This window comes from Limanda limanda, chromosome 7 (assembly GCF_963576545.1).
Source record: "Limanda limanda chromosome 7, fLimLim1.1, whole genome shotgun sequence".
NCBI classification, from domain to species: Eukaryota; Metazoa; Chordata; class Actinopteri; order Pleuronectiformes; family Pleuronectidae; genus Limanda; species Limanda limanda.
In genome coordinates this window covers 19112777-19125055 of record NC_083642.1, presented here as the reverse complement: position 1 = coordinate 19125055, position 12279 = coordinate 19112777, and the positions used below count along the sequence as shown (strand labels likewise).

Here is a 12279-nt window from a genome sequence, read left to right as displayed (position 1 = left end):
CTTTGATGCAGAGGAGAAGCCTCTGTTCAAACAGGATCCAAGGCGTTGGCGGTGAATGTGAATCTTTCGCTCACCTTCAACTGACTGTTTTCATCAGGTGTTCACAGACAGCTCATGGTGTCTGTGTATCCAGTTGTCATTCAGTGTCCAGTCCAGGGTCCTGTCTGTTTCCTCAGTTGACCTCCCGGCAGTTGTTGCATGCAATGTTAAATAACGCTCTAGTTTTCATTCTCCTGGGGGAGCCACTACCACAGCACTGCAGTTGAACCCCTGTACATCACTATAAGCCGTCTATCTGTGGCTATGTAGAGCTGCAGGTTTTTGCAGAAAAGAGAGTAAATTAATAATTAAAGGAAAGCTTTATAATTGTCATCCTAAATAGTCCTCATGGAGCTTATTGGAAATCTGTTTTCAGCCACAGAATGTTTGATCATATTCCGTATGGTGAAAAGATGTTTTTTTGTTGCCTGTCATTTTCAGGAGCTGGAAGAATGATGGGATTTGAGGACAGTTACAGCTGTAAGAGGGTTTGGGGTTCCTCCTCTGGGGGGAAATAGGCCCGACTCCACTTGGCTGGCATTACTGCTGTCTCACACCTAACCTGTACAGCACTCCACTTGCTTCTTGATATTAATGGGATAGTTCACTCCCCAAAAATCTAAATTCACTCATTATCTACTCCCTCCTATGCTGATGGAGGGTGGGTGAAGTGTTTGAGTCCACAAAACACTTGTTTACCCCTGGAGTTTCAGGGGTCAACAGTGTAGCAGCTGAATCCAATACAACTGAAGATATAAGGGACTTAACTTCAGACGTAAAAAAACAACATAACGTGATCGTGTGAGTTCAGCGAAATATCCGCAAGCCCCAACATTCATATTCGACTCGAAACAAGATAATTTACAACCTGTTTTAAGCCTAAAGGTCCACCAGAAGAGGCTAAGCTAGAGGACGTTTGCATTTCCGACGGTCACTCAATGCACCTCGTCGGAAAATAGCAATGGACACTTGGATGACACCACATGAGCAGTATAGACATGTCATGTGTTTTCCTTTTATTGTTGTTGTTGTTGTTTCTGCAACACTGGTTACCCCTGAAACTCCAGTAGTGTTTCAGGGACTCAAACACTTCACCCGTCCTCCATCGGCATAGGTGCGAGAAGATAATGAGTAAATTATCATTTTTGAGTGAACTATCCCTTTAAGCAGTGAACAAAACTTGTTCAGATCCAGACAATTTTGATTATTAACATTTCCAGTTGTAGCAATAACCTTCAGGGGCATTTTGGAATGATTTGATAATCAAATGCTGGCATTTCAACTCGTAAAGAAGTCGAATCATTGACTCTGTCTTTTACGAACATTTTCTCTGGCTCAATCTGCTGCAATGATACTGCAGGCAGTTCCTGTTTTCTCTAATAACACGCATTGGGCCTTGCATGACATTTCAAATAAAGAGGACACTTATATGAATAACGACCTATAGTAATGGATTATAGTATTATGTGAACAACATTTGCTCCGGGGAGTTGTATGCATTGAGTGAACCATTATATGCTCCACTTTATCTTGAAACAATGTGGACGAGCAGGCTCCCTTTGTATTCTGTGCCATCCTACCTATGATTGATTACAATCGTCGGTGGCCGACCGGCTTATTAATCGATTCAGCAAAAGCTGTGGGTCCCCTGTTGATGATTTAAAGCAGAAGTCTTTTTAAGTGTGGCTGGGATGGTCTGAAGTGGAGGCACAGTGAAACAGATTGTAAATCATGTTCAAATACAACAAAACTTCTAAACTATATGTGTGACCAAGTATTTCCGCTACTGATGTTTTAGACTGTGTAGAATTGTCAGTAAATCTGCAATCGCATTGCAGTACAACAGTTTCAAAGCTTTGCGCTTAATGTGACCTTTTTAAATGATCCAAAATCTTTATCGAGTGTCTCAACGATTTTAATAATATGGAAAAATGCTGCAATTGATCATTTAAGTTTGCACGACCATGATCAATCATTTCTTTCCACTTCGACCTTCACTGTGCAATGTCTGACTTCATCCTAGAAATGCATTTAGCTTCCAAATTACTGTTTGAGGGCAGTTTTTCATGAGGCTGCAAACTGTTGCTGTGCCACGCTGTGAGCAGCTGCCGTCAGCACCCCTGTTGGAGCACGGCACCCACAGTGTTTCCAGATGAAGGGGGTGATATGGAAAAAGATCATTTCTTAAAGGAAAATTGTCTCTTCTAAGTCTACTGTATCTTTTGCACATACTCACGTTGTTGGTTTGAAAGGTGGAACAAGTCTATAGTTTGCTCTTCTGTAGATAATGACAATGTAACCTGACATCAACTAGAGGCCTAAACTCTCAACTCATATCACATGCATAGAAACCTTTACACCCCACTCTGTTACATATTCCACCAATGCTCCATTTTTTCATTATGTTCCAATAAAATTCCCGAACTGATTTCTGGTGAAAAACTGTATGTGTGTTTCACTGACCCCACACAGGACTACTGCTAACACACAAGGACAGTCAAAGATATCACTGCTATTCTGTTGTTCAGACACAAGTCAGGGCCAAAATCAAATGAGCATGTATCCGACCGAATACAGTATATGTATCCATGTGTACATACACTGGCGCATAAGCCACAGAAAGAAATAGAACCATTAATTTGCTAATGGAATGATATATTTTAATTGTGTTTTAGTTTGACTTTATTAATGCACAAACCATTTCTAGGCCTCTGATGCAATTAGTTCATGATCTTATTATTGGTGTACATTTGAAAATCTGTAATTAATCCAGTGGGCCACTTAAAGACCCACAATATGACTACTTTTTATTGTTTGTGTTTTTTTTTATTGTCCCTAGAAGCTGTGTTTATCCTATTATTTGATGCACGTTTGCCTTTGGTGAAATTACTCCTCTGTCCATACTTACTCATACATATATAAGAACTGGATGGTTTCAATAGTCAGGGAAGCGATTGTTAAACTCTTTTTGACCCCAGTCATGTGGATATTAGAGCAGGATCTGAGAGCAGAAAGATTATGTTCAGTGGTTCAAATCAAGGATGTTGCTATGTATGAAAACACTAATAATGATGTTAGCGTCTGATTGTCTTCTCTTGTGTCTTTTTCTGTCACTCAGCTGTCCGCCACTTCCTCATCCCGAGGAGCCTTCTTGCAGTGCCTTCGTTGGGGGATTTTTTTCCCCTTCCAGCAGCCAGCTGACTGGAGAGGGGAAGAGATACAGCTTGTTCTGCAAGGAGGTGCAAAGTCAAACCCTTACGGAGTCATGGTCTACAGCACAGAGATGTCTGCCAAGACTCCAAGCTCGGTGCCACTCTCAGCTCCAGGCACAGCTCAGGTAACACAATAGCACGGAAAGAGTATGTTTTTTTTTCTCAGAACCTTTCAGAACTTGCACACATGTCTCTGAAGACAAAAACATCCGATTTTCTGAAATAACTTTTGGCATTATGCTGTTTCTGTTTTATTTCAAGCAGTGTTAATTTTGGCAGCTATTTTTGATTTAGTCTTAGTCTTAGTCTTTTGACGAAAATGCATATTAGTTTTAGTCTAGTTTTAGTCATTTTTATCCTTCTTAGTTTTAGTCTAGTTTTAGTCGACGAAAACAAATTACATTTTAGTCTAGTTTTAGTCGACGAAAACAAATTACATTTTAGTCTAGTTTTAGTCACATTTAATAGCCACATTAAACTCCTTATCTTCCCTTCTCAGATCCAGGGACCCCCTGTGTTGTGTCTACAACTGCGTACTAGTCTAGCTTGCAGTACTTAGGTTGTCCATTAGATGTCCCTCCTATAGGTCTATAGCAGGGGTCGGCAACCTTTACTATCAAAAGAGCCATTTTGCCCCCTCTTCCCCCAAATAAAATTTGTCTGGAGCCGCAAAACATATTTGATAACAAAGCTGATAAAATTTTATATAAAGTTATACTATACTAATCTGTAGATTATTGCATTTATGAAATTATAGAACAACAATAAAGAAAACTGTTGACATTTTATTTATTTTTACCTGTTACAACAAAGGGAAACACCAAATGCTTATGAAGAGGAGAAGAAAATACACAGGCAAGTGTAGGCCTACTTTGAAATAAATTAAACGCAGAACTATGTAGGGTTATTTGAGTCATCCCCATATTTGTGGGAAATGTATGAAATAAGAAGTACCCTATTTTGAAATAAATAAAAACATATAGCTGCAGCCTATATATTTTAGTTGGCGTTGGCGAAATGTGAAAACAAAAATTGAAAGCAGATCAGACTGGAGGCGGACACAGAAAATGAAGCTCGGTAGAAACCAGCTGCAGCTCTTGCTCTGATCCAGAAGCTGCGGAGCTGATCTCAGAGCAGCTGAGACCAGAGAAACTCTGTGTTTTCACTGTTTCCATAGTTAAGAAGCAGCCGGTGAGTCAGTGACCGGCCTGCTCCACGTGAACGAGCTCTGATCTCTGTCTCTCTGAGCGAGTTCGCTGCGGCAGGGGGCGGAGCCTCGGGACCGGAGCGCACTCTGGCAGCACACACACACACACGCACACACACACAGACACACTCGCTGCTCCGGGTACTTCATGACGGCCTGATACGATTATGTTTTTAAAAATTGTTGTGACTTAGTCAACCGCCAACATTTTCGTTTCGTCTCGTCTCGTTAACGAAAATTAAAATAGATTTCGTCATAGTTTTTATTTTCAAAGATCCATTTCGTTACGTCTTCGTCTCGTCTTAGTCATGGGAAAAGGGGCGTTAACGAATATTTTTCGTTATCGTCAACGAAATTAACACTGATTTCAAGCCAGTTATTTCAGTACCTGTACCTGGACAAATGACACTGTCCTTTAAAGCTCCCTGCTGTGAAACTTCTTCACAGTTGCGTTGCACTTGCAGACAAACATTTTTTTGCAAGTCTCATCTATTTATTGACGGCATCAAAAAGTTTAAAGGGTGCAAAAGTCGTCATCTTGCGATGACTTCACTTTTCGCACCTTAGCTGTGATTTCTCACACTGTTCAGATACTTGGAAGTAACGACGTGCACTGTTACATCTCTGTCTCTTGTCTTTCTCATCTAATCCAATTGTTTCCCTCTCTCCAGATCATTAACCTTTCATTCCCTGGCTGTTTTTTTTGTGTTTCTGAAATGTTTTAATTCTGTCTCGCAGGTGAAAGATACCTTAACTTTTCGGCTGTCGTCTGGTCTGGAAAGGAAGGGATCCAGCCCGAAGGCGTCTCTGAGGTCGAAGCGGGAAGACGTGTCACACGAGAGGAGATTACCCTCATCACCCTCACATGGTAAATTGTAAAGCTTAAGCTGTTTTCAGACATGAAGAGTTCTTCTTTCACACATGAAGAATACAGCAAGAGATTGTCCACTTCAGATGTGTTCACAACAGGAACATGTCTAGAACATTCAGGCTAAGGGTGGCTCCTGGGTAGTGCATGCATGAGGCTGGACATAATGTAAAAACAGTACATTGACACCGGCATCGGCCTGTACCGCCAATATCTCTCAGATATCATTTTCTTTTCAAGTTGACATAGTCAACGGCATCTTCTATGTGTATAACACCAATTTTTTATCCTGAGATATTTATTTGGTTTTTGTTATATTCAGTATTGCGTCTGTCGCGTGATAGAAACATCATCAACAAGCCCACTTGCTCAGGGTGAATCCTCTGTAGTAACTACTGCTGCGTTGTTCTTTCAGACATTAGCCAGAGTTCCTTACCGAGTTCTGGAATGAGGAATTCTGGAGAATATCCACAGCAACTGACTCTGTGATTTGCGTTTTTTCGTCAATTTCTGGAGAATGTCCGAAGTTCAGTGCATGTCTGAAAGCAGCTCAAAAAGGACGTGAGAGACTCTGGAGCAGAAAATGTGCGGGGTGTTTCGAGTAACTGTTTGGTGGGTGCACCTCAAGTGTGTGGCAACACTCAGGTGTAATCAGCCAGAGTTCTAAGCATCAAATTACCTTGTCCTCTGCATATATTGTAGCCTCCACCTCTGCAGTGTTATCTCAATGGCACCACCTGCTCTCTGCATGATTAGCACACCCTGTGATTGGAGTCTAAAGGGAATAAAGGGATAAACTCAAAGTGCTAGGAGAAGACATTGGCTGTCCATTAGGGAGTCTTGATCTTGAACAAGCTTGACTTGATGCCATCATGCTACCCTCTACTCTAAGAGAGGACCTTTGGCCTGAAAATAATCCATCCAATATTTACATTCTGTACTAAAATGTGCTTCTTAATGTAAATACTTACAGAGATACTTTCAGCTTTTATTTTTTAGTAAGTGATAGTTCTTATTAACAGCTCCCGTGTGCATTTGACATTTTCATGCATGTTCAGTGCAGTGATTAGGAAAAAAACCTTTTTATTCCCCATATATTTCTGCCGAATTTTGAAGCTTTTTATTTTCAGTCGTTCCCAATTAAGCATGACCGTTCCATGACATCCTTACAAAAATAACTCCTGAACCCGCAGCTTTAAAGAAGCCTCGCTCTGAGACAAAGTTCGGATTAAATGTTTCACATCCCACTCACACCCAAAGATAAATGATGTGCCGCTGCCTGCGTCTCTTTTTGGAACCTACACTGCTTATTTGCTCTGGCTTTCAGCAAACTGATTAAAAGTGCAGTAAACACCACACACAGCCACTCAATCCCAGTGACAGCAGAGAGAACTGGAGTGGACCCTGGTCGCATTCTCTGTGATTTCCCTCCTAACGATGCAGAGAACTTATCTTTGGAGAGAAGAATAGTGCTGATCATGGCGTACTTCACGGGTTTGTTGAGAAGTCTATTAATGACATTTTAATCAGCGCTCAAGTGTCCTCTGAGGATCGCCCATGAAGCCCCAATGATTTGGCCCAGTGACTGTGTGTGTGTGTGTGTGTATGTGTGTGGGCACATGGATATGCCTGCAAATGTTCTATTTTCTATTGCAAAAAGCATATTAATAAAGTTGGCCAGTCAGAATTATGTAATTCATGTTTTTGCTGCATGCATATTCATTAACGTGGGAAGAGCTCACTGCATTTCACAACCTTCGAGTCAGTCATTTCTTAAAAAGCAACAGGACATGTTGCCATTCCTGCATTCTCAGAGTGAACCTCTTAAGTTATTCATGATGGACATCGATGCATCTTCCACTTAAACTGGTCGAAATCCTCCCCAGGTTCATGCATTTTCATTAATCATTAATTAGCTACAGAATCCCCTGCTGTTTACGTGACCATCACAGATCACTCTATGTTTCTAATCATAAGCTGAGAGGCTGAAAACACGGAGCTTGCTTTTTTTGACACAGATGCTCATTAATGAATTTTGATGATGCATCATCTTTACATATTTAAACGTAGCATCTCTCAAGCCACAGTGTCTTGTGCATGTGCAGGTGCTCGTTTCCACCGCTTATACATCTGTTAGTTTGCTCAGCTGTCGAGAAGGCCTCTCATCGATCAGGGATAAACATCCAATTGCACGTCAGTGCAGCTAATGAGGTGGAACACATTTCCCATCAGCTCAAGACGTAAAGCGGCGAGAATGGAAAAGCCCTAAATTCAAAATTGCTGTCAGGGGAGGAATGGGGGCGTGTGCCAGACCACATTTGTGCCACAGAGCCAGCCATTACGGCACTGTGTCCACCCTGTGTGCATGTAGTCGGAACAGATGGGAGCTACAGTAAGACACCCCGGGCAACTGAAACAATTTCCAAAAGGCCAGTCGAGCCCAGCAGAGAGAGAGAACGAGTGGGGGACGAGGACAAAGGGATACTGGAAAGTCTTTCATTTCAGTATTTCCATGGCTACCACCCAAAAACTCAGGAAGCATTGTTGGACCTAAAACTCAGCGAGACATCTAGATCCAACGCAGCCTCCTGATCTGTGGGAAATTGGATACATTTGTTAGTCATTCTAAATAAGTTTTGGTATCCCGGTGTTCAGTGAAGCTATTCAATTTTGCTATTAAGTTATTCAATGCACGTAGTTACAGTATCTGTCCAGCTTTGTATGTGTCATCTGACTTAAATCCCATAAATAAGGAGGCTATAATAAAAGATGACAATATACTATCAACTTCCATTCCTCCTCACAAACTAATAATCCATCAAATGTCTGACGTAGACACAATAATGTCTACAGTGCTGACAGGAGCTGTGTTGAAGGAGCATGAGGAAGAAATTATGATGTTGTTAACACAGCTTGTTAAACATTTAACTGAGCTGTTTGCACGTAGTCAAGTGACGCGCAGATGAAGACACAGAGTTGTTTGACTTTACTGGCTCAACGAGATGGATACACAGCTCTTACTATTGTCTTTATAGTTTGTCTTGTTTGTGTTTTTCAGGTCAAAAACTCCTTGCAACAGCTTCTCCACCAGATTCTCCTCAAGGCCCAAAGGTAAGACACCTTGTCACCTGCTCAACTGCACAGGCACTTACACCTGAGCCCTAACTGCAGCTAGTGCTCTGTCAAGTTCCATCCAACTCTACAGAAGCATTTTAGATGCCTTTTGTTTTCATACTAAAAGCAAGGGTTGGTAAAAGCTAACAAGAGCTAGCTGCACTGTTATAAAATGCAACCAATACATACCACCACCTCCTGATAAGATTTATGTGAAAGGGATCTATTGGCCGAAACTTAATATCAAAATAATCACTAATGTTTGATCATCTAAACTGTACGAATTGTTGTTTTATTTAACCTAGAACGGACCATTTATACCTAAATAATTTATATTTACACCGGGAGCGAATCCTCTCTACAGAGGCAGCCATGTTTTTTGACAGTAGTACAAACAGGACAAACTAAACACCTTTTGAGTGTTGAAGGCAACTGAAGGCTACCATAGGTTCTCTTTCATGTTGGGAAGGGGAGGGTGAGGTGAGGGGTATTCAGCTGCAGCATGCAACTTCACCACTAGATGTCACTAAATTCTACACACTAATCCTTTAAAGGATTTCACCAAATAAGATAAAACATGCTTCAGAATCAACTTGCCCACCTACCTTCGAATCCTGCCATGAGCAGGTTCCCCACACAGGCTCATCACTCAGCTCCATCTTGCCTGTGAGTCTCTGAACCGATCCATAGTCTATCACAGGTTATAATCATTTGTCATTCAAAGCTGAGCTGATGGATTTTTCTCTTCTGCCCACTTGGCAGCAGCACAGTGAGCAGAAAACACACAACTTCTGAGGTATAATCATCCAAGAAAGTAACTGTGGCTGACAAACAGTTGCTATTTAAACTGGGCAGCAGCCGATGGTGTCATATCAGTTTTATCAGTTTTTTTTTCTTTTTTCTTAAAATAGCTCTGTGATACATCTGTAAAGAAGGCTGGTGTTTCAGTTCATCTATACTGTACATCTACATTTATAATCTTTTTTCTGTATATGGAGAAATAATCAAGTACTTAGTATTCAAATGGGCCTCAGGCTCTGTATGCTTATGTAAAGTAAAACTACTAATGTCTCATATTTTGTTCTTGTGAAAATAAAATATAGATGATATATAGACGATTAAGAGAGATATATTTTTAGTCTAAATGAGATATATTTTTGTGTAGTTGCAGTAAGTATGTCAGATACATTTTTTTTACATCTAGGACTCATTTCTTTTGTACTTTTGGTATTTACATTGTTTTGTACTTTTGAAAGTGTATTTCTTTGTCAGGAGCCTTTTTTATACGTAAACAAAATGCAATTGTTTGTTGATGCGGTTTTGTAATCGCCAACCACATTGTGTTTATAAGTGCATGGTAGGGAATTTGTAAAAGATGTATTGTTTTATAAGTTTTGGCATGAATTTAGCTCCATAAAAAAGGAGACACATGCTGTGTGGTCTGCAAACCTGAGAATAGGGTTTCCGTTTTTGACCTTGGTTAAAACCTGGTACTGAAATTTGTTTATTTCCTTCTGCCGTGACCTGAGGGAAGAATCAAATAGGCAAACTTTAATCTGATTCTTGTCTGTGCTTGTCAAAAAAATAAAAAATACACATGGATTCCAATGAAAGGGATAGTTCCCTCATTATCTACTCACCACCATGCCGATTGAGGGGTGGGTGAAGTGTTTGAGTCCACAAAACACTTTTGGAGTTTCAGAGGTAAACAGTGTTGCAGCCAAATCCAATACAATTGAAGTAAATGGCGACAGATTCTTCAAACGTAAAAAAAAACAACTGAAAAAAACCCCACATGCCTCCATACTGCTCCTGTGGTGTCAGCCCAGTGTCCATAATGACACAGTTTGACTCCAACTGTGTTATATTCACCATTTTTTTTGCCTAAATGTCGGGGCTTTAGGCTAGGAGGATTACAGCAGAGGAGGAGCAGCATAAGGGCATTTTAGGGTTTGTTTCTGTTGTTTTTATTTCATGTTTGAAGAAGTGGTCGACATTTAATTCAATTGTATTGAATTTTGCTGAAGCACTGTGTACCCCTGAAAATCCAAAATTGTTTTATGGACTCTTCACCCACCTCTCCATCGTGATACTGGTGTGTAGATAATGAGTGAATTTTTATTTTTGGGTGAGTTGTCCCTTTAAGAGCTGATCTGGCATGATTCCAGGCTGGATGACAGGATCAGGAAATCCTCTGTACATGGACACAGCTTCACTCACATTCTTTAAACAAAAAGAAAATCTGGACTAATCATTCATGCTGTGTGTTGTTTGACAGTAAAGATCACAGTACAACCTGTACATAACTTTTATTTTTATATATACTGTACATTATGTGTCCCAGATCCTCAACATGAATGTGATTAGGGGGCATGGATGTTAAGAGGCATGCTTATACATATATTTAACTATATTTAACCATAAGGAGATTTCAGCAGGATTGGATCTATGAAAATATTCTGCAGCTACCGGCTTGGCGAAGGGAAAATGAAAATGTGTGGGTGTGCGTCTGCTGAAAATGTTATTCCTGGTGAAAGACGACAAAATGTCAGTGTATGTCAGTCACGGAACACGTGAGAGGGAGAAGTAATACTGATGATGATAATCATTACCATTTGCATCACATCAGATTAAATGTCACATTAGCATCAGTTATTGCTAATGTGACAGAGGCTTCCCACGGGGAGCTGATATAATACTGTTCAATTCCTCCACTATTTCATACATTTTACTCCAACATCATCCATGCATCCCACTGAGGTGTGAGAGGCTGACTATCTCATATCCTATTCTTAGTAAAATACCATCACCCAGTGGATGTAGCACCAACTGTGTGTGTTGCTGTGTGTGTCTCGTCCTGGCTGAGCGAAGCTACAGGGCGCTGCCATCAGCCTCAGTGGAGTTGAAGCTGTGATGGATACTGCTCTTGCTCAGGATGAGGGCGAACACACACAAACACACACGTGCACACACGCACCCGTAGTAACATGGAGTCACTGAGCGGAGGAGGAGACAGATCAGCTCTCTGTTGCAGTGTGAGCTCCCTGGGCCAAAATGAGCCGCGACCTGTATCCTCAACTCATTTTAAATTGAACCAACAGGGGCTGGGAGCTGTGGGAGCACTGCTCCCTTGAACTCTACAGATTGACCCTCATTTCGATTAAGCAGCGAGGGCGGTGGAAGCAATTGGGCAGCTCCCAGTGGCTGACAAGAGATAACTGTTGGCCATACTGGGCAGCTCTCAGGGGAAGAGATTAGAGGACGGCGCTGCTGAATAAAACACTCTGTATGTATATGCATGAGTTTGTTATCACCTTGTAATTCCCTAAACAGCTGCTCTACCAGACAGGATACATTGATATAAACAAGCAAACATGACAAATGTGGGTTCTTGGTTAAATTTCTGTTTTTACTCAACAAATTGGTAGTTGCTTCTATCCTATATCCGAGGGTTAAAGTTCTTGTATATTTTCCCAAAAGAAGCAATTACTCTAAACACAATATAAGGCATAAAACACTGGCAATTTAATGAGCTGGTTCTGAAGTTTTCTCAGTTTTGTTTTAGCAAAAACTGATCACTGTAGCCAAATGTGGCAATTACGGCATAAGAGCCCTTTGAATTTGAAATCATCATTATGGTAACTTCAATGGGAGCAAGAAGGAATGGAAGCGCTTAATTTCGTATTCTGTTTTCACAGTTGATTCTATTGTGAAGTTTGAAAACATAATCTAACCACCAGAAGTTAGGCTCTTAGAAATGATGGTTCCCTCTATTTGCACCCGAGGAACCCTTTTTTGACTCAAGAAATTACCACGGATTCTTTGTAAGACCACAGGTT

General features: G+C 40.8%; 1 protein-coding gene across 1 annotated transcript in view; it reads left to right on the top strand.

The window, feature by feature from the left end:
- nphp4 (nephronophthisis 4) overlaps positions 1–12279 on the top strand; it is a 171591-nt gene that overhangs the window by 93459 nt on the left and 65853 nt on the right. Inside the window, exons 10-12 of the mRNA XM_061074644.1 lie at positions 3158–3376; positions 5197–5326; positions 8385–8437. Of these exons, the coding sequence (XP_060930627.1) occupies positions 3158–3376; positions 5197–5326; positions 8385–8437 (402 nt within the window). The remainder of the gene's footprint in view (positions 1–3157; positions 3377–5196; positions 5327–8384; positions 8438–12279) is intronic.